General features: G+C 50.6%; 9 protein-coding genes across 9 annotated transcripts; 4 read left to right on the forward strand and 5 right to left on the reverse strand.

Moving 5' to 3' along the window:
• Positions 1–11: 11 nt before the first annotated feature.
• On the reverse strand, positions 12–1,993 carry BO94DRAFT_216503 (uncharacterized protein). The gene has a single exon (XM_025606197.1). It carries the CDS (start codon positions 1,901–1,903, stop codon positions 107–109), a length of 1,797 nt encoding a protein of 598 aa, XP_025471793.1. The 5' UTR covers positions 1,904–1,993; the 3' UTR covers positions 12–106.
• A 91-nt stretch (positions 1,994–2,084) lies between these two features.
• On the reverse strand, positions 2,085–2,783 carry BO94DRAFT_542308 (uncharacterized protein; the record flags this gene model as incomplete). The annotated part of the gene is made up of 1 exon (XM_025613087.1): positions 2,085–2,783. One exon carries the CDS (start codon positions 2,781–2,783, stop codon positions 2,085–2,087), a length of 699 nt encoding a protein of 232 aa, XP_025471794.1.
• A 3,654-nt stretch (positions 2,784–6,437) lies between these two features.
• On the forward strand, positions 6,438–8,817 carry BO94DRAFT_507923 (glutathione S-transferase family protein; the record flags this gene model as incomplete). The annotated part of the gene is made up of 7 exons (XM_025609640.1): positions 6,438–6,882; positions 6,946–7,540; positions 7,809–7,936; positions 8,002–8,179; positions 8,231–8,314; positions 8,364–8,709; positions 8,756–8,817. Exons 1-7 carry the CDS (start codon positions 6,479–6,481, stop codon positions 8,815–8,817), a joined length of 1,797 nt encoding a protein of 598 aa, XP_025471795.1. The 5' UTR covers positions 6,438–6,478.
• Positions 8,818–8,962: 145 nt separating this feature from the next.
• Positions 8,963–9,941, reverse strand: BO94DRAFT_542310 (uncharacterized protein; the record flags this gene model as incomplete). Its single annotated transcript, XM_025613088.1, has 3 exons — positions 8,963–9,599; positions 9,664–9,779; positions 9,879–9,941. The coding sequence occupies 3 exons, from the start codon at positions 9,939–9,941 to the stop codon at positions 8,963–8,965; spliced, it is 816 nt and encodes a 271-aa protein (XP_025471796.1).
• Positions 9,942–10,325: 384 nt separating this feature from the next.
• BO94DRAFT_581381 (uncharacterized protein) lies at positions 10,326–10,916 on the forward strand (the record flags this gene model as incomplete). Its single annotated transcript, XM_025615400.1, has 3 exons — positions 10,326–10,335; positions 10,458–10,805; positions 10,864–10,916. 3 exons carry the CDS (start codon positions 10,326–10,328, stop codon positions 10,914–10,916), a joined length of 411 nt encoding a protein of 136 aa, XP_025471797.1.
• Positions 10,917–11,886: 970 nt separating this feature from the next.
• Positions 11,887–12,742, reverse strand: BO94DRAFT_530924 (uncharacterized protein). Its single transcript, XM_025610782.1, has 2 exons — positions 12,602–12,742; positions 11,887–12,544 (listed from the first exon to the last, which is right to left on the reverse strand). Exon 2 carries the CDS (start codon positions 12,498–12,500, stop codon positions 12,267–12,269), a length of 234 nt encoding a protein of 77 aa, XP_025471798.1. The 5' UTR covers positions 12,501–12,544; positions 12,602–12,742; the 3' UTR covers positions 11,887–12,266.
• Positions 12,743–13,573: 831 nt separating this feature from the next.
• On the forward strand, positions 13,574–14,210 carry BO94DRAFT_216636 (uncharacterized protein). The gene has a single exon (XM_025606198.1). The coding sequence runs from the start codon at positions 13,724–13,726 to the stop codon at positions 14,066–14,068; it is 345 nt and encodes a 114-aa protein (XP_025471799.1). The 5' UTR covers positions 13,574–13,723; the 3' UTR covers positions 14,069–14,210.
• A 2,181-nt stretch (positions 14,211–16,391) lies between these two features.
• On the reverse strand, positions 16,392–18,861 carry BO94DRAFT_530928 (uncharacterized protein). The gene has a single exon (XM_025610783.1). It carries the CDS (start codon positions 18,802–18,804, stop codon positions 16,585–16,587), a length of 2,220 nt encoding a protein of 739 aa, XP_025471800.1. The 5' UTR covers positions 18,805–18,861; the 3' UTR covers positions 16,392–16,584.
• A 346-nt stretch (positions 18,862–19,207) lies between these two features.
• On the forward strand, positions 19,208–21,055 carry BO94DRAFT_581384 (MFS general substrate transporter; the record flags this gene model as incomplete). The annotated part of the gene is made up of 5 exons (XM_025615401.1): positions 19,208–19,429; positions 19,494–19,577; positions 19,633–20,104; positions 20,167–20,615; positions 20,669–21,055. 5 exons carry the CDS (start codon positions 19,208–19,210, stop codon positions 21,053–21,055), a joined length of 1,614 nt encoding a protein of 537 aa, XP_025471801.1.
• Between the last annotated feature and the right edge of the window lie 141 nt (positions 21,056–21,196).

Below are 21,196 nucleotides of genomic sequence, written 5' to 3' on the forward strand. Positions count from 1 at the left end.
GCGTTTATTAAGTGATAGTGTTGAATAAGGATCAGTTAATCGTATTGCTCGGCATGGGTTTTGGAAGAAGACTCGGGTCTTCCTTTTCTCCCTGGCTGGGAGTTGACTAATAGGTTGCGAATGGATCATCCGCACTGCCAGGGAGGATTCCGAAGTACCGGATGTGAACTTCATCATCATCAGACCCCTCTGGCTGAGGCTGGGGACGGGGGGGTATGACTCGGTCTTCGTCTTCGTCCTCGTCTTCAACTGCGGGGGCTAGCGCTTGCACGATAGCATCGGCGACCTTGTGATACCAGCTCGATGTCGGCGGGTCCTGTTCTCTGCACTGATCCACGATAAACCGCCAAGGCAGCATCTGGGAGACGGAACCACGCTTGGACTTTATAACTGTCAAAGAGTCATACACACCCTTTGCTATGGCAGGTCTGTCTCGTGTGAGGTCTCTGACCCTTCCTCCAAGTTCCTGGGCTTTGCCGTCGTCCAAGAAAAGCGAGAAATGCTCTGAAAAAACCTCGCTCAATGCGATCTGTTCCAACAAGCTTAGTGACAATCCGGTCACACCGTCGGTTCCTTGCATTGAGTCCTTCTTTATTTCATCTCGGATTGTGTTTCTGATAAGCTGTCTGATGCCCTCGTTCCCCGCCCGCCAGCCGTTCAGCCATTCCGCAAATTCCGTTGTGTTGACTTGTAAGCCCAGGCGATCGTCCGACGGAAGCGCAGCGGCGGTGAATTCCTCTCCACGGATTATCTGGCTCGCTTGAATGATGCCTTCGAGAGAGCGGGTGCCGTGACTGAATCTACTAACACACAGCAGTGCATTGAGGACAGAATCTGTCACCTTGAATTTATAGCCTGTCGCGGTTTTCGTCAACAATTTATGTTTTTCAAGCAGGGAACGAAGAATTATCGCGCGTCGAATGCTGTATGTTTTGTCGCCACTGTTTCTAGAGCTGAGCATATCCGGGCCCCAAATATCAACTGAGCCACGCAGGCGGCTCGCGAAATCGGGCTTCTTCGCGGCCACAGCTTCCCGGTCACCAAGGGTCGCACAGAAATCATCATATGTTGAAGATGTACCTCCGACAAAGATAAAGATGGCTGACCCTAGAGGTCGAAGATCTCCGTGTTGAAGGTATTGACCATCCTGCATGGGGGCGAGGAAGTATTGGAGCCATCCGAGTGGCTTGCCGGCAAATGAACAGTCAAACTCGTCGAACATGACCACAGGCATTTTGTTCGAGAAGGTTTGATCGCGAACCTTCTGGAAAGCGGCCAACAGGTCGGAGTACTCAATGAACTGGGACAGGTTGAACTTCAACTTCTGCACTCCTTTACCCTGATGCTGAGCCACTGCGTTGATAACCTCTTCAACACCAAACGATTTTCCTGAGCCTGGACGTCCAAAGACACCGATCGATAGAGGTTTGGTCTGCTGCTTTTCCATGTACTCACTAACCAGGTTAGCAATCGCCCGGAACTTTTCCATTTCCTCCCGGTCGACAGTCAACAGCTTCCCAAATTCAGCCGTGGGCACATCAGAGAGTGCGACCTCTGGGCCTTCTGTAACAATGAGTTTAGCTTTCGCAAGACGTGCCTCTGTCGTCTGGTATCTATGAGTTAAAATGCTAAAATCACTCTCTCCTGACGGTATGAGCACAGGCGCTTCTGGTGGGTTGAATTCAGCGAGAGTGATTTCGCTAGACAGCTGCGGGTATTTGAAAGGTTGGCCACCAGTATGCTCTTTGAACCCTTCTGACACCAAAAGACAGGCTTTTTCTAATCCACCTAGTATTGCCTCCTTCATATTACGTGCGATTGGCTCTGGATTGGCAAGCTTGAAGGCGACTGCCGCTGTGAAGGCCGTGGCCGTCCCGGTCATCGGGCCAGACTTATAATGCATGTAGTCGCCCTCCGCAAATTTGGAGTTTATATAGTAAAGTTGCAGGCCATCTGTCGGATTGTTTGCTGCATTGTCGGGCAGATGTGCACTGTATCTGTAAATAACACCGTCGCAGTCGAAACGAACAATGAGATGGGCATTTTCTCGGAGCAGTCTAAGATCCTGAGCAAGTTTGTCATCGTCATGGCAAAAACTTGTCTAGGTCTTCTGCCGTTTTGGCCCAAGACAAATGGCGACTAATCTTGGCTCCCTTCCTCCGAAGATCGTCAGCGTCGATAATTATGACCGTATCGCGGTTGTTGTTGGCCCGGGTTTTGAATGCCTCCATCAATGGAGATTGTCCACGAGGCCCATCGTATGAGGGGTAAGGCATCTTGCAGACCAGGACACCCGTGAACGTTGTGATAGTAGTATTCAGATTTGTGTCTCGAACAGGGCCAACCCTAAGTACATTGCCCTCACCGAAGCTGCCCCCGTTGGGAGCACATGGCTCTTCAAGCATGATAATCATCACATCATCTATATCAGCACCTTCAGGATTGTTCTCCAAAGGTTCTTGAATTCGACTGGGAGGGTTCTTCTCCACATGAAGATGGCGCCGCACTTGGTAGTATTCTTTTTCGACGTCGTTCTCGTCTTTTCTCTTGCTCTTGAATAATTCAATGAATGAGTTTGGCTGCCCCGAACCTGGGTTCATGTCGTCGTCCTCATCCAATCCCAGAAGATTCTTGAGGAAGTAACGCAATAAATGGACTCCACCTCGCATTTCAGAGAGGACGGCATTCCCCGAGCCAGATGCAGTCTTAGGGAATCCGATAACATCTTTCGAATGGTTCCCAATGAGGGTGAATTTCTTTCGGGGCGCGGGCTGCTGTTCCATGTCGGATAGTTTGGATGAGTTGCTTTTATGAATGATATGATTCGAGGTAGTTTGAAGTTCGAGGTCGGTTGCTCTGAAATCAGTCTGTAAAGGGAGCTTATATAGCATAGGAGAGCAAATCGCCTACGTCAATATCTCCGGGAACGGTCATGCGGGACTACCAAATCTAGTCTAGAGCATAGCTGCGTCGATAGACAAAGATTTACCATGTCCACAGCTCTTCTGGCATCCATGGATGAGAGTAAGCCATGAGGCAGACATTTCCGCCTCGAAGTGCATGCTACATCCACATGTCACCGTACCTCACGCATGGAGAACGATGTGTAGAGACCCAAAGCAAAGACAGGGTAAAGTTTCCTGAGCAAGTACGGAGTGGATAATTCGGACCGATCGAGATGCACAGTATTCAAACACAGAACAGTCTTTGCGTATACGACTAGCAATTTCTCCTGTAGTTGCGCATAGAGATGGCGACTTGTCTGGAACACAACTGCAGGTTGCCGTATCCGTGCATATTCGAGATGATATAACCATTTTCATTCATCAGTAGGTAATCCTTTGTTGGGAGAGATATATCCTCGGGAGATCCTTGGGTGATAGTTACTGATCGATGATTCCATGCGAAGCGGTTGATCTAGAAGTGAGGTGGTACCGGCGGGGGACGGCAAATGGACACACGGGACGAATACGTCGACACTGCAAATTGAATGTTCCTGGCTTTGAGAAGTCTAGGCCGTACATAACATAGGCTTCGGTTTGGTGACATCTTTGAATATGCATCTGCATGCAACTGTCACGCTATGTGTGAAGGAGTCATCGAGTTATTCTCACAGCATACAGCTCTGCGTCTGTACCTTTGCTCAAGAGGACGTAGCCTCAATGAGCATCTCGCTGGTAATGCTAGCTTTTCCGCGCCGCTGCTGAAGCGGATCAAGTCGAGGCTCCTAGGACTGATCGACTAAGCCCAAGTTGCATACAATGGAAGCTAAGCAAGTTTTCCAGCCCAACGGTATCCTCAACAGGAGGATTGTGGTCTAGCCATTTTTGCTGTCCATGGTTCAGGCTTATGAGGGTGGATGGTTGGGACACAAAGCCTAAACGTAACACAACGTAGTATGATCCCGTCGAGTCTTAGCTCCCGGTCCCGTTGGAAGCGATGATCATCATTGGCTAACTTTCTGACCACTTCCGGACCCGTATCAAACTGCTGGTCTGGACGAAGCACATTGGATCCAAAGTCTATAACGTAAGTTGTTTTGATTCCGATCGGACTTGCACACATGTTTGTGACGTAAAGTTCTCTTTGCAAAGAGCACCACAGAGGAATCGCTGACTGCCATCCGGTGTTGCATGCGTGGAACCTAACCAAAGCCAGGATTCTCCTGTATGTCGATTCAGGACCCCGGCTGCTACGCTCCTGTGCTTCGGTGTGCATGGGCGGCTCAAGAATCCCATATCTATAGCCCTTGTCATCACTCCGTGCCCGACGTGGTATCCAGATCCGCATCCAACCTCGATGGGTCGTCAGGCTCTGGAAGCAGCAATGGAAGGGCTTTCATACACATCGGACCATGGAGGACGCGAACGTCACTCAGTAGCTCTTATCATATCGCTTAGGAGGACTGCTCGATGTATCAGGGACTCCGGTATGGCCTTTTCCGTCACGATGATTTCCTTCTCGACTACCCTAACTGTAGAACGTCACCACTGCCTCTAATGCCAGAAACATTCCGGGGACGCGAAGGACCAGGAGAGGAAGGTGTTCCGCATGGACCAAATAGCTGTGCGCCAGGCCTGTCATTTTCAATTTTCGTTGCCAATTCGCCAAACAATCCAGCACGTCGAGCGGGCTATACGGCGCAAATTCTGCAGTAATGTATCACCACTCTCCTGCACATGTGTATACATATCGAAGACTGCTGGAGGACATAAGTTCGTAGATATATAGGCTGCCTTCCTAAAATATGCACGGATTGCCTCTTTCGTGCATGGATAAGGCCCTTGAAGAAAATGTATTGTAGCCTTACGAGATCAGCACGAATTATGTTGTCTTGGTGGGTCGACTCGTGCATTCAGAGAGTTGTGATTCCAAATTCTCGCAGCCTCGCCTCGTTGTTTGCGTACCCTACTGGTCAGTGCGTATGAACCGAAAGATATGGACAGACGTAGTAGGAAAAACCTCCCGAGAGCATTGGCAGTATCCAGTGTTTCCGATGAAAGCTCTCAGATCTACCGCTTAGATCTAAGACACGGTTACATTACCCTGTCCATGTTGCTCATGTGTATGCGATACATACCTAAACATGGAACGGGACGCCTGAATTTTGTGGATTAAATTGCACAGCGCTGCATTCTCTGCCAGTACTGGAATTTGTACTGAGTCAGGTCAGTCTCATCCGTCTGTCGAACTAGATTAATGATCTAATCACCTCTGCGGAATAGCCCACAGGGTCGTTTGCGTCGTTGAACAGGACTTGTGGTAGACTTTTGCCTATTAAAATGGTTCCACTCCTGTAGCTGAGATCCTCTGTGAGAGACATCAGACTTAGCCCCTTACTTTCCGGGCTTCACTGTAGATGCTCGTCCAGGCTTCAATCTGTAACAATATCCATACGTAGAAGGATATAGACTGTCAGGATCTAAATGGGTGATTGGGCTGTATAGCACGTCTTGAAGCCAAGTATTTTATGGACCACGAGCGGATTCTGGCAGAAGGGCCTGAGCGAGCACCAGAGAGGGGTAGTGCACCATTTATAGGCTGGTTTCCGTCCTTTGGTATTTGCCTAATTTCCTCTGTGTAACATTGTTTCAGTAGTTAGAAATCTCCTTGGCTGGTCTTCTCGAGACTATTCACGCACTGGGACCTGAGTATATCCGTTCCAGTTAAGAAACGTAGTCAGTGTTAGTCCATGACCTGACAAGCTCGATTTGTAGTGAACAATCATGGCGATGTCGAGTTAAAATTATACTTTGAGTACTCTGTAGCTCCCAGACCATGCTGCTCTTCAGAAGCACGTTGACACTCCGGGGAATGTTTGATCAACTAGGTCCTGGCCTGCGGGAAGCCCCCAGCCCAAGGCATTGCGAAGCGCCTTAGTAAGCAACATGCATTTAAAGAGCTTCGTCAAGCGCATGTAAAGGGCTACTAAAGAGCTCCGCCGAGCGCTACTAAAGGGCTCCGTTGAGCGCTTCTAAAGAGCTTCATCAAGCACATTTAAAGGGCTCTGTTAAACGCTCCTAAAGGGCTCAGTCAAGCATTTAAAAACGCAGTACTTAATTCAGACCTACAGCCTGAATCTACATAAAGACCTGGTTCAGACCTACGGTCTGAATATAGACTGGGAGGCCTTCCCCCCCCCCGACCCCCTCCGAGACCCTTGTTGGGCTGAAGCGGTGAGTACTGGCAATATAGTTTAAATCACGTAAATCAAATAACCAGTCAGGAAGCTGAAATTGAGCAAACTATCAGACTAATGAGAAGTCTTGGAGCTGGAAACTTCCCTAGTAGGACCGAACCTAGTATTGCTCAGCGCTAGCGCGCTTCGCAAACAAAACACGGCGATCACGAAGCCGCTATGCCCAAAGCGGCAACCCACCGCCAACAAATCGCCGCCTCAACCCCCGCCTTTTCGCCCTCCACACTTTTAAAGCAGCGTCATCACTAGCATCCAGTATCAAACATCTAGTCTACCATCATGGACCACCCATCCCTCGCTTCCGAGGCTGATACAGCATTACATACTGCAGCCTCAACCCTCCTCCATCCCTCTCTCACTTCCGTCGCAGAAGACGCGTCGACCCTGGCCGCTCAACACCAGGACCCGCAGCTAGATCCATCTCAGGGTCAAGACATCGACGAAGACTCACTTCATGGGCTACAATGTGCTGTCGAAGGTCTCGACTACTCTCGACCGTCTCAGCATCCCCAGCAACAACATGATCTTAACCATCACCACGACCAACAACCCCATCTCCAATCCCTCGTGAAACGACCCGACCAACACGTCGACATTCGCACCATTATCGACCCCCCAGATCTAGATGCATGGCGAGAGCGACTTTTCAACGTCGACGAGATGATCGTCCTAAGTGAAGAGCAGTGCGTCACCTCTTCAACTCCCCAGCCCCATCCCCAGCCCCAGATACACTCTAACGACCCCAGATTCCTAACATACTTCCCACACATCGACAACGTCTACTCCCACCGCTCCACCCAACACTACAAACGCAAACCCCTAATCTCCCACTACTGGGACTGTCGACTAAAAGGCCGACCCCCCGGAACACCCAAATCCAACGACCCCAACAAAAAGAAACGGAAGCGCACGGCCCGTCAGCGCGATCTCTGTGACGTGAAGATCAAAATCACGGAGTATTTTCCGGGGCATGATGTGATGGGGTCATCGGGGACGGATGCGGGCCTTAGTGTGCTCGGGGTCGGGGTCTCGGGTTCGCTACCGGGAGCCGGCGGCTCAATGCTCCATCCTACGGCGGAGTCTGGTCTCAGGGATCAACAGAACCAGCCGTTTGGGTTACTGACGCCGAGTTTGAATCCGCCGTTGCCGGAGGGTCACCCCGGGGTTAATGGGCAGCGGTTTTTCACCATTCAACGGGTTAATGGGAATGGGGCGAATGGGAAGAATGATGGGGTGAGTGGGGGGCATCGGCATACGTTGGAGGAGAGTGATCGGGTGAAGAAGAATAGTGTGCAGAGGTACTTGTTGAAGGAGGTGAGGGAGAAAAAGAGGTCGCTTTCTGTGAGTTGAGTCTATTGATGGTTCTGGTTCTAGTTCTTGTTGGAGTGTGTGCCTTGACCCTGGCGTTGTGTTACGTCACTCGGCGGGTGTGCCTCTCGCGGACTGCACCGGTTGGGCCTTCCCCGCTTATCTGCAACACCATCACATCATGTTTCTCAGACCCCTCCTGCAGTTGAAAACATTGCCATTTGGTGGCTTGTCCAGCCGCGTTCCCTCCATTGCTAGCACAAGATTGGTTGTATTTCGTTCTGATTGTTTCCGTGCACAGACCAGAGCAATGGCCACGCAGAACGAGACGCAGAAACAATACCACACCAAAGCCACCGGCCTGGCTGCCCGGACTGTCGCGAACCGCTCCCAAGACGATGAGCTGAAACTGTATGGCAGTTGCTTTTGGTACGCCAATTCTAAAGTTTAAATCATTATATACACCGATTCCAAGGCTGATGAACCACTGCCAGCCCGTTTGTACAGCGCGTCTGGATCGCCTTGGAGGTCAAGGGTATCCCTTATCAGTACATTGAGGTCGACCCTTATAAAAAACCCCAGTCCTTGCTGGATGTGAACCCCCGGGGTCTAGTCCCAGCATTGCGGCACGGGGATTGGGGCTCATATGAGAGCTCCGTATTGCTAGAATACGTAAGTGATCCACCACCTATTGAACCAACTTGGTCCTAACATGCTCCTCAGTTAGAAGATCTGAATGTTGGACCACCACTGCTCCCGCCCGGAGACGCCAAGCTGAGGGCGCATTGCCGACTGTGGACAGACTTTGTAAGTCTCTTGTGCCTTGTGTCCCACCTATCACCGCTGATAATTGCAGATCAACCGTCACATTGTTCCCAACTTCTACCGTGTCCTCCAAGAACAAGACACGCAGAAGCAGATAGCCAACGCGCAAGAGCTCCGAGATGCGTTCAACACATTGGTCACAGCCGCAGATGCGCAGGGACCGTTCTTTCTTGGCCCTCGTGTCTCGTTCGTGGATGTCCAGGTAGCCCCTTGGATAATCCGATTGCGCCGCGCCCTGAAGCCCTATCGCGGCTGGCCAGACCCGGAACCTGGCAGTCGCTGGGGTGCCTGGGTAGACGCAATCGAGAACAATGAGCACATCCAGGCCACCACCAGCACCGACGAGCTCTATCTGGATAGCTATGAGCGATATGCCCGTAAGTAGATTTATGAGATATGCGATCACCAAGCTGACGTCCCTAGAAAACCGACCCAACACGTCTCAGGTTGCCAATGCAATCAACTCCGGAAGGGGTCTGCCCTAGTTTGTTGCAGGTCACTGTGATGCCACCTAGCATGCCGAATACAATTCTTGAGCAGCGACCTGAAGTCGCATCCCCATTAACACGCCCGGCTGCAATACGCCAATTCTTGGCGGAGGGATTGTTTTGCTGTGGCGCTTTTCGTAGTCTAGCCCCCTCGGGCACCCCTGTTGCCCATCCTAAATCCGCCTCTCCCACTGCTATCGGGGCCTCGAGGACTGCGGATCGGCTGCTTCGGAGATTGGGAGTCTTCCTCCTTTCGGATACCGCTCTGCTTCTCCTTCCGTGGTCCATAAGTCGAGTTCGGTTTCGGAGATCCAGGATCGTAGAGCTGCTTAGCCTTCCCTGAAGCAGCAGATGAGTCCCGCTTATCCCGATTGTTGTCTCGCCCGTTCCCGCGGCTTCTGCCTTTTCCCCGACCATCGTGCTGCTTAGGAGGGGTAGAACTGCGTGGCGACGACGCGCCCGAAGTGGGGGCGGACGGGCTCCCAAATAGTCTTTCGCGTGCCTCCTCATACTTGCGCTGCTTTTCTTCCAGATTGCGCAGTGCAATAGCCTGTCGCTCCTCGGCAGTAGGTTGAGAAGCCCTGCCTTCTTCGTCGGAGTCGTCATCTTCATTCAACCCCAACCGTCTGATACCAGCACCCGCGGCGTCTACAGCGGATGATGATTGGCGTGTGGCTATCTGGGGGTTCCGACTGAGAACCGTGACGGTAGGTTTGAATTCTTGCTTGAGAGGAACGCTTGACCGCGCCTCTAGGAAGTGGAATGTCTGAGGTGAATCACTATGACAGCGTAACGGTCAGACGATTTTCTGCGACAGTATACCCATGGTTGTAGTGTACATACGCTTCCGCCCACAGTTGGCGATTGAACTCGGCCTGTTGAGCTCTGCGCTGGGCCTTGGAGACTTTGGAGGAGACTTTCTTCTCCTGCGGAGGCGGGGCGGGTTCGGCCGCAAGAGTCTGACAGAAAATATGGTCAGACCGACAATTGTAGAGGTGGCCGCATTATGCAGGTTTGAGGATGTGCATGAGTCGCTCCAATTCAAGGCAGATACATACATCGGCTTGGCTCTCCCAGTCTTGCTCCCACGCGTCGGGGCCACTTGAGGGCTTTGCGCTCATGGCCAGGGATATGGGTGGCTTCTGAAACAGGGTCTAGAACGAACGAACGCAACAAGACTCAAACAGTAGAATCTAATCAAAATACCAAAACAGGCGTCCTATATATTAGCCAAGAGGGCCAGGTGGCACAAGCTAAAGGAGAGAATGACCGAGGGGTAAGAAAGAGGGGGAGAAAAGAGAGAGAAGAGGAGAAGAAAGGCGGAGGAAAATCACGGTTGCCGCCTTTGGGTGCTTAGTTAAGATGCCTGGGCAAACGCCGCACCTCCATCTTATGGTCACTTGCCGACCTCGATCTGCATCCCCCCAACATTCACTCGTCCCCAGTCCCATCGTTTGTTGTTCCTTGTTTGACTTGCATTTGTTTGCTCTGCTTCCCACATCGCCATGGCCACCGGTCTGTATCTCCACCCTCTTTCTCCTCCAGCTCCCCGCCGTCTGCATCGAATTCACCAGCTCCGAACTATCCACCCCGCGATATCTACGTCTTCATAAGCACCCCGAGCTAACGACATCCAGACCTAGACGGGGATTCCCAAATGGCTTCTTCTCCTGAATCCTCTCATGCACTCTCCGAAGACTCCCATCCCGGCACCCGCACCCGCACCCCCACCAACAAGCTCTCCAACACTCGTCCCCCGTTCGGGGGCTCGGAACTCTCCCCGCCCGGCTCACAGACTCAGACCAACACGGTGGGCGGGCAGGGAACGAGCTTTGGTCCGTCGGGGCCTATCGACTCCCCCTTGGCTACGCAGACACAGCAGGCGGATCAGCAAACGGCCCCGGGCGCGTCGTGGATGAATAAGCGCGCGGAGGAGGAATATCAACGCGCCATGGAGTATGTGATTGACCAGGACTTCAACTTGGGTATGCATTTCAAAGGATGATTGTGTGTTGTGCAGTCGCTAATGGGCAATGCTGGTAGATGAGTTCGGGGATCCATTCGATGAGCGTGATGTGGAGGAGCAGCTGTTCTAGATGAATTGAATCTCAGTCTAGACTGGGTTTGGCCGGATGGATCTCATCGCATGGCTACAGCGAGGCTGGAGTCGGAGTTTCGGTGTTGTTTTCCTGTCTAGGGTCAAGCATGAATGAATGAGTTATGAGCATGAGATATGAGGCCCATGTATGTGCACTGTCCTATTGACGCAGTTCATTCTGGAACAAGATGGCGGACAGGTTGAAAAAAAAAGGGGGAGGTATGAAACCACGATCACCCACCACCTCTACCACAATCTCTAAATCCAACCCGGAAGCCATATCAGGGTACGGTCCTCGGGCTTTCCCATCGTGGCCTGGACATGAATGCGACGATTCGCAATTCTACCTAAATAGTCATGCTATTGACCCCACGTATAGGGCTCATTATTTCCTATCCAGGACAAAGCCGAAAAGCAAGTTAGCAGCCGTTCAACTGGTATGTGCACGACTCCACATTATGGAACGCACGCGATTGAGGCGATTTCTGGGTGGCATTAGCGCAAATGGAACCCCCAAAATAGTGTTCTCGGCCCGCTCACAGAACCCCGGCCCGGGCAGTCATCTACTGTTCTGGTACTAGTACGCTTCTTCCGAAAGACCCTGCAGTTTTCTTTGTATACAGTGTGGAGACATCGTATAATCGATCCCGGAAGTCTACATAGGGGTTGTTACCGTGGTCACTAGCTGAAGTTCAAAATGGTAGAAAGAGCTGTATGGAGTTGTCAACAAACAGTCTTGTGTGAAAGTCGCTACTCCGTAGTGATACTGGCATAATTTACTAAGGTCTTTCAATCCCCGTTTGGGATGGTTGGTAACCCTACACAAACAAGCAATCTAGTGATCTAGCATTCAAAACGAGTTCCTCGAAAAGGGGAAAGTGGTATGGTCTAGATGCAAGGAAGCCGGATGCTGTCGGGCTAATAGCGTTCAACTGGATCGACACACAAAACACTAAGAGATTAAGTCAGGACAAGAAAAAGGCTTAAAATAAACCACGAGGCAAGATAACCCGCGCCTGGGGTTAGTCTCATAATCTCAAAATCTCAAAATCTCAACACAAGTTCCCGCCAGAGATTGCTAGACAGCCCTCCGCAAAGAAAGCTAAAGCGCCCCGTAGGTCCCTAGTATCAACCACGTTTCGGAATCGAACCCAAGCAAACTTAATAAACAATAAACATGCACTAATACTTACAGGATCCACCCAGATCAATGTAAATGCCATAGACTGCTATGTATAATGAACACACTTGACTATCCCAATTTATATCCCGCAGACCCAAACGCCATTGCCGTTCCCCCGTAAATGCAACCAATGTGTAACCCCAACATATGAATGTAAACTAGCCCTTATACCGGAGGGACCGGGACTTCGTATTTCAGACCATGGTCTCGTGCCATCCAGTGTAGGTCTCGTAGTCGTAGCTGCCGCATGTAGACTCTTTGCTCCGGGGTGCAATCCAGGTTTCTTTCTGTGCCGTAGAACCCGTTCGTCATGAGGAAGTGGATGGAGTAGCCTGCGATGGTGGCTGCCACGCAGCCGAGGATGACGAAGAAGATGATGGCTTCACGACCGACGCCCATGATGGAGGTTTGGGTGGGTGGTTTGGATGGTTTGTGTTGGAGGTCTATGGGAGTGGGTGGATTAGTCAAAGTATGGAAATATAGACATGGGTGAGACTCACTGTAGAATAGTAATGAATGAATGAAAGTTATCCAAGTTGTTGTTGTAGTAGTCAACACTAATATTCCAAAGATAATCGCATATAGTAAAAGAGCGAAGAAGCCTCAAAGACCGAGCCGAAAGATAGTAGAGAAAAAGAAGGAATGCTTGTCTGATATCCCCTCCATCCTCACGAGAAACAGCAGCATTTATAGTCTTTCCCTAGCCAAAATCCCTTCACCTGTCACTTCCCACGATGGGCTATTCTTGTCCCTTCTACTCGCCGGCCCCAAGATCTAGATATCAGACTATTCCTTTCCCGGACTAGCCTCCAATCCTATGATGTCATTTGCGAGCACACCAATAGGAACGCCCGAGCTCTCAGACACAACGGGTTTAGCGTCGACGGTAGGTTATCTCGGAGGGTTCCAGTCAAGCACTGACAACGAACTGAAACGGATCCAGGCTAATCAGACTATCGGAGAAACGCCTTGTGATTCGTGCTTGAGATCCGGTTGCCATTTTTACTATTGAGGCTCGAGCGATCGGCATTTCGGACTTGGCTGGACTAGATGGCTGTCAGGGGTTGCGCGGTATTGGAGGTCTCGAGATGATTTGCTGGATGGATCAGTGGCATGAGCACCTGGCTTCTTGATCTCAGAAAATTCTATCACAGTCAGGGGGTGTGTGGGCGCTTACCGCATTGAGGTTAAAACAGGAATTCAGTTCTTTTCCAACGACGAAGAGGGTAGGTGACTTTGCTTTCTCGACTCCTAGATAGTTGCGTTGTTTCCATTGTTGGCTGTATTCTAGGATGGAAAGTGTCCGGCGACACACTTTACTTGACTTTACAACTCCAGCATTGTTTACTAGCTTCTTGTCTCTTTCCCACATTCACCATATTGCAACCATTGAGGCCATCGGGCAAGGCAAGTTGTGGGAAATCCATTGTTCTGCCGGCAGAATCAGTCATTGCAAGTAGCCCGGGAAAAGCCTAGCCTTTGCGGTCTACAAGGCGGTATATTGTCCGCATAATCTGCTCGATGGCCGCAATCGCTTGCCGTTGACCTCATCCCGGAGGTGGACCCGCCATCTACTACACACAGGCCTCTTGATGATAGCATAGTCGTCTTCTGGTGCCTCCATGGGCTCAATGAAACAGGTTCTCTTCATTGAAAGTTCCTCTATCAGTAAACAGGTTAATGCTGACCTCACGGTTACTACAGCCGTGAAAATCCAGCGAGGCTTGCGATCGCCAGCCCGAGAAACCGTTACCAAGACTGACTCTCGATGCCTATTCCCTGGTACATCGGTTGTCTCAATGAAACAGTGTCATTTTTCTGAGATATTACAAGACTCAACTCTTATAGTTGCCGTGCGTGTTGGAATTGCATTCATTTCCATCATTTGTACTACATGGTTAGTGGTTACATTACCTTCAACCTTGATATATATAACAAGAGGATACGTGCAGGTTCTAGGGGGCTAACCGTCTGGTCTAAGAATGTTCCTAAATCGCGGGGCAAGCCAGCAACTGTCTTGGTGATTCACTACTAACGCGCTGGAACGTGCCTTGTTTGGTATCAACCTGGAAATCCAAAGCGGACTAACGACCTCTAGTGTAACCATGTCATCTGTTCCATTGTCGCGATCAATATCTTAAACCATCAAGAGGGCCAGTGCTAGTTCGTACAGTATTAGGGTACTGCTGCCCATCAGAAGTCTATGACTGATGTGTGAACAGAGTTCAGTGGGCATCTTCTGTTGGTTTTCATGTCAAGGTTCTCTTATTTGTCCTACGATCCACTTGAAGAACGCCAGCACCAAGCGGTCGAATACACACGGACACTAGAAGCTGTCACATGTTCCTCTTCCTGCAACAATCTGGCCAGGGTATACTCCAACGCTGCTTGTTCGGCTTTAAACCACCCGCTAAACCCGCTCGACACGGAAAGTCCGCCCGCCACCGCAAGATCGATACTCAGCTGGGCTTTCAGGGCAACCTTTGCTACCGCTTAGAAGTCTTCTCATGCCTGTTGAAGTTTCGTGAGTCGTGTACCCCGAGGCCATCAGAGGGATTCTTGGAAAGTGGATATCATCTTCTCCCTTGTCGATTTACACTCCATGTTTGACTGACATACGCTCTATTACAGGCTACTACACTGAAATCTAGGCTGGGCGCAGTATCTGCGGTTACAACTCATAATCGGGGTAATTTTATTTATGCACGAAGGCACTTCAGGTCCGATTATTAGGCATCGACTCTACCAACTCTCGGTAATTCTCAAGGCATGACTTTTACAGAATACACGCAGTTTCCTCTATATTTTCTACTATGTGGCAGAAGTGCGAGTCAACTTCAGCTATTTTGATCCAGCCACTTGTCAAGTTTACCAGGGGTGACTTTGGTCTAACTCAAGGACCATTCCTCACAACATACTGACTTCGAGCTGGTCAGTTCCAATAGCTCTGGTGGTACTTGGCGACAGATAATGAGTTTTGCCGATGATCAGTGAGTCATTTTCAGCAAAGAATTGGTCGCTACTGTCGTTCCGATGCCGGTATCCTTCCCGGATGTTAAGGGGCCGAGTCGAGCACAGAGCACTCATTGAATTCCTCTCCCCGCGCGTCATCGCATCTCTGCGGGTCAACAAAAGGCAAACCATGAGTGATATCTTGTGATTGCCTGTAGTTATTATGTAAATGCCGACGAATATACCGCTGCACTAGATGCAGATGCCGCGGCTAGAAATAGTGGTTTTCTCCTTCTATTCTGTCCTGGTAATTTTGACTTCGCCCCGGATGAAGTTTTAACACCTGGGGGGGGGCACCCCTCTCGTAACATTTAAGACGTTGAGAATGATTATGAAGGGTCCAGTACTCATAGATCCAGCAATATACAGAGTAAAACTGAGTACAGAGGATGTATATCACAAAGGGATCGGTATGTTACAGCATCGCGGCTACCGATCGCGGAGAGCTGCCATATTTGACATGGCACTGCGGCTTGCATGCACGCGGTGACCCGCATTGTGGGAGTCTCGCTTCTACGGCATCCATGTACCCAGAAATCGGCAGTTACTTCTTTGAAAATCTACAGAAACCCTCAAGTATCTTTTCTGAAGCCAGCGATCCATATTATGAGGGCAGATGTGGCCATGGAATATGGAGGGGTGAGAGGGAGGAGCGACAAGCCAAGCCATCCGAGAGACCCTCTTCCCGAACACGTCAAGACCACAACCACTCATCACGACGAGCAGATCTGTCTTCTGGGACACTTGGTCCACGCCATTTGATTGGATTCATCAAACGACTAATGCTGAGCGATACTCTCATCATAACTCACACTTGGGGTCTTCGAAAAGAGTCATTTGGAAATCATCGAGGCATTCTTCGTTCCTGACGGTATTCGGCAACTCTGAGCACAGGCCTTTGTCACCACGAGCTATGAGACTCACGCATCCGCAACTGGGCACGGACATGGACACAATCAACGGCAAGCTCAATCGGCGCTTTCTTTGGATCTATGAGCATAATGTGAACGTTGATATCGAGCCGGCTTGTTGGTAATCTGCTGCAGAAATCTAAGGGTGCAGTTGTGCAGTCCGGATTATGATGTGTGGCCCTGCGAGCCACATGCTTAATGCCGCTGAAACAGTCCTTGGTTCGTTCCGCTTGAAGTTCTATGGTGGTTCAACACCATTCATTTGGCATTAGGTGACCCCACCAGGACAGCATCAGACCTTCCCGATGGACAGTCATTTGAAGGGATGCTTAATATGTATTGAGCAGCTACTGACTGATATATCTAAGAAAAACTCAGGGGATTTCTGGGTAAGGACACTTAACGACATAACTCAACATAGGAAAGTATTTACACGTTGTACTCAAGGAAAAAATAGGAATGTTTCCACACCAACATCCGAACAGGCTTGCTTCAACCTTTCGCAGACGTCTTCATCCAGGTCGCCATTTACTCCTGACCACCCTCAACATAAACGGATCTCACATCCTCCAGTCAAACGGAGGATTATATGCCTCCGCCCCCAGTAACATACTTTCGATTGAGTCCCAGGAGACATACCCATTGTTATCGTTCATATATGGCATCTCCAGTACCGGGTTATTGTGGATTTCATGCGAAGACATCATCGGTTGATTCATTGGGGGATAGTATTGCTCGACGCTTGACTGCATTCCCGCCCCATTGTTATAATAAGGTGGAATTGTCCCGAAGTTTGATGGAGCGGGATCGACAATGGCATTCGCTGTGCTCGGATAAGAGATAAATTCACTCTGGTTGTTGAAAGGTACCTTCGGTGCTGGACCCAGCTTCTCGTGTGCAAGAACGTCAAGATCACAGATGATTCCGATCCAGCGACGCATAGTACCCGGGACCATGGGATTGAGTGAGTGAAGGGTAACAACAGCAGCGCAATCGTGGAGCAGAGAAAGTGCTCCATTATCAGGAGCCTCACATTGCCGAGTTGCTCGATCCCACATGATGCTCACCGTCAGGACCAATGTTGATGAGTATACGAAATAGATATCCCACCAAGTCACGGCATTGAACTTCCCACGTGCATCCAGCTGCAACAACAGCTCGCAGCTTTTGCGGCCAGATTCGCAACAAATCTTGGCTGCCGTCTCGATAATTCTTTGCTTCGGCTCCGCGGACAACATTTCGGATCTGGTACCAAGATATCGCAACAAGGAGTAGCGAGTGAGCAAAGAGACAGTGTAATGATACTGGATATGCAGCAGGAGAACCGGTCTCACGTATTCATTCGGCAGGATGTCGAGTACACTGAGAGACAGGTGCTGTGGTAGCGAATCATGCCATCGGGCTAGATCCCCAAGCAACCCAGACACGGGGGAGAGGAGAGCAGCGAGGCCAGCTTCGCTCGTGGCATTCGGCAGTGCGCGGCATACGCGGCTCAAGATGGATACAAGCTGTGTCGACCAGATTGTGTAATCCGGGGGCCAGTAGGGGGTTCCTACGCCCAGAGTCCTCTCATGGGGCGATGTGGTGGAGCACAGTGTGTCTTCTATAGCGCTAGGCCGGTCATGAGAGGAGACCTGTATCTGCTCAAAGCTGTACAGTGTCCACCAAAGTGATTTCCTGAGCTCCTGAGCTAGCCGCGGGCCCTTGCAGATGGTTTCGTCCCGATGAAGTCCAATGGCAATTGCGATGCGGGCCGCCGCTCCAGTCAGTGTCCAGCATGCATCACGGTGGTTCGTGTTATGCAAATGCAGAGCAGCTAGCATGAATGCCTGGATTGAGTGAATATTGGATGTGAAGATTATGCTGGGTAGGATCAATTCGATGTGAGTCCACCACTTCTGCTGCTGAGTCTCAGCCGTTCCAAGCGGGCTAATTCGTCGACCCAGGATCAATACACATAGAAGACCACACACCCATGGTCGTTCAACTGAATGAGGAGAAACCCGCCATATGTCAAACGTGTGCAGGAAGGAAGCCTCATGCAGGATAGGGAAATCGACATTGACGTAATCGAAATAGGCCCGAATGAGCCCATCAATGACAGTAGTGTCAAGCAAGGGCACTGGGTAGGGGACAGCCCCGACGCCGACACCCATTTGCGAGGGCATTGGAATTTCTCGAATCTCGGTTTCCGTGAGGACTGCATATGCAGATCCCATCAAGTTCTCCTCGGAAGGATTGCGACCGAAGAGTAACATATGACACTTTGGACCTTGGCGATGGCTCCCCAGGAGGGTTCGAAGTTTCATCTGAAAGAAGTAGGAGCTTGCCGGACCGATATACTGCTCCTGGCCCTGCTGATCCTTCACCAGCTCTTCATTCAGATCCACCGAGTCTGGTTGCTTCTCCTGGATTGACTGAGGCTGTGGAGAACGAGACTTGCTGCACCCCATTTCTGGGAGTGAATTGTTCAGCGACCGTTCGATTTCCCGCATGCTGTCGACAGAGGAGAGGTCTGCATCCGGAATGAGCTTCTTCACCAGTCCCTCCAGCGCTTCAATTCGGGAACGCACAAGGTCTACACTGCCATAGATTCTTTGTTTTCGCGGCTTATTGGTGGTACAATCATAGTTATAGCGCTCGCAGTGCCGACAGCGGTCTTCTCCCGGAACCTGATGACATTTTTGTTTCCTCGACTTACACCGATCACAGCTATGCTGCGTGCGTTGTCGAGACTCGAGTGGAACCCGACGACTTATTTTTCTGGTGGCAGCATCCATGTCGGCGAGAGACAAAGAAATCAGCGGGGCTGACCGGAGAGATGCTGAAGAAAACAGAAAAACGAAAGGGGTGGCACACGCTGCCGGTGTTCCGATGGGATCATTATAAAGTCCCGGAGTCGGGCTTTCCCCTCTCGACTTGACCAGGGTGTTTGAGACAATCTAGGCCATTGAGAGCAAGCCTTATGCAACCAACGCTTTAGCGTGCGAGACCGAGCCAGATAGCGCCAACGCGAGATAAGGCCAGCCAGCAGCCAGGCTTACACACGCACAATGCCGCCAGGCCCTCAAATCCCAGCTATGGCAACAAATGGAGTCCATGTACATGGTACAGGGCCCTGAATTTGGCCCTTGAGCGTCGTGATATTCTTGCCTCGTTGGTACTCGTGCAGTCGCGGAAAGGATGCATGCTCCAGAAACAACCCCCCATCCTCACACCTCGGGATTAGCCGGTAAGACTTTTACCTCGGTGCGAAGGAAGGATGGTGGTCAAGAAGGAGATGCAGTCAATGGTGATCAACGAAGTCTGTCATCAGGCGACAGGGAGGTCAATACCAGAGTCAAGACGACCGCTCAGGGCATCCCCCTCGTCCCTCAACCCAGTGACGACCCAGATGACCCCCTGGTGCGTTTTTCCTCCCACATATCACACATATGTGATACTCTGACGGTAAAGTGGTTGCCTACAGAATTGGAGCGCCTTCACGAAACATGCGGCTCTGGTTGTTCTTGCGTTCGAATCGTTTCTGGTCAAGTTCTCGGCCACTCTAATTGTAGCTTCACTGACATCCCTGATTTCGCATTTCACCCTCTAATCGAGAATTCTAGGCGCCCGACGCCCTGGAACTGGCCAACGAATTCGGAGTACACAAGTCGACCGCGACGTACATTGGATCTGCGCCACCCATCTTGAATGCGATCACGTCCTTCTTTTGGATCCCTTTGAGCCATCGAATTGGCCGACGCCCTGTTCTTCTGATTGGGAATCTGATTGCCCTGGCCAGTGCGATTGGAGTGGCTCGATCTCAGACGTACGCACAAGCTCTAAGCTGCCGCATGGTCATGACTTTAGGAGGCAGCGTTGGGCTGTCCATCGCTCCTGCTGCCATTTCCGATATGTTCTTCCTCCACGACAAGGGATCCCGAATGGGTGTGAACAGCATGCTGCTCGTCGTTGGACCATACATAGGCGGAGTCGCTGGGGGCTCGATTGCTTATAGTCAAGCCCTCGGATGGCGGTGGTCCATGTACATCGCAGCCATCCTTTACGCTGTGCAATTCATCGCTCAAGTCTGCTTCGGTAAGCCACCCGTCCCATATTCTCATTTTCGTTACTCTGCTTATTCTATTTGCCCTCTGTAGTCCCGGAAACGACCTACACACGAGACGAAAATGGTACAGCCGTGCCCAATCCCTCGGAACAAAAGCAAAACACTTTCCTCTCCCTTCTAAAATTTCGCATTCCAGCGGTTCCACAGCACGAGACCTGGGCTCAAACCTTCCGTAAGCCTTACAAAATGTTTGCCTATCCTACCGTTGTCCTTCCGTCCTTCTGGTTTTCAGTGGCGAACATGACCGAAGTCGGCAACACAGCGGGTTTCGCCCTTAATTTTGGCAAGGACAGTCGCTGGCAGTTTAATCTAGCCCAGATTGGCTTCTGCTATTTTTCAGGTGTTATTGGGGCCGGCTTAGGGGAAATTTTCGGGGGACCATTGTGCGATATGCTTGCCAAATATTCCATACGTCGTGGCCAAGAATGGAAGCCAGAACGGTTACTCCATCTCGTGTGGACGGGGCTCATCACCATCTCAGTAAGTCTAAATTCAGTGAAAATAAGCCCCGGTTCTTTCTTACTTTTCTTTAGGCCGGTCTGCTCCTGTACGGACTCGAGCTCGAATACGGTAACAGCTGGGCCTCCGCCCTAACTGGAATCGGTCTATTCACCTTCGGACAGGAGCTCCTGGTCACTGTTCTTTTGACCTACATGACGGACTGCTATCCAGACGACGCAGCGGAGGTCGCAATTGTGTTTCAATTCTTTTTCGCCATCCAGACATTCCATGTCCCTTTCTATCTGCCACAGTGGCTCGAAGGACCTGGTGGGCCGAAAGTTCCGTATATCGTGTTCGCGGCGCTTCCTGTGGTCTTGTATCCATTTTGTATCTGGGTATTTACGTGGAAAGGGGAGCAGATCAGGAACAGAGGACCACTGCTCTTTAAGGATGGAGAGCCTCAATCGGAAGCTATCTAAACCGACAGGCAAGAAACAAAACGGAGCGAGAGATCAATCCACCAGTGTTCATCATGGATTGTCGGGTTGCGTTCTTACTTTTATGTCACTGGGATTATGACCAATCCCAAGTTGGCAGCCATTCTTTCATGACACGACTAT

The sequence above is a fragment of the Aspergillus sclerotioniger genome (assembly GCF_003184525.1).
Source record: "Aspergillus sclerotioniger CBS 115572 chromosome Unknown BO94scaffold_3, whole genome shotgun sequence".
Lineage (NCBI taxonomy): Eukaryota > Fungi > Ascomycota > Eurotiomycetes > Eurotiales > Aspergillaceae > Aspergillus > Aspergillus sclerotioniger.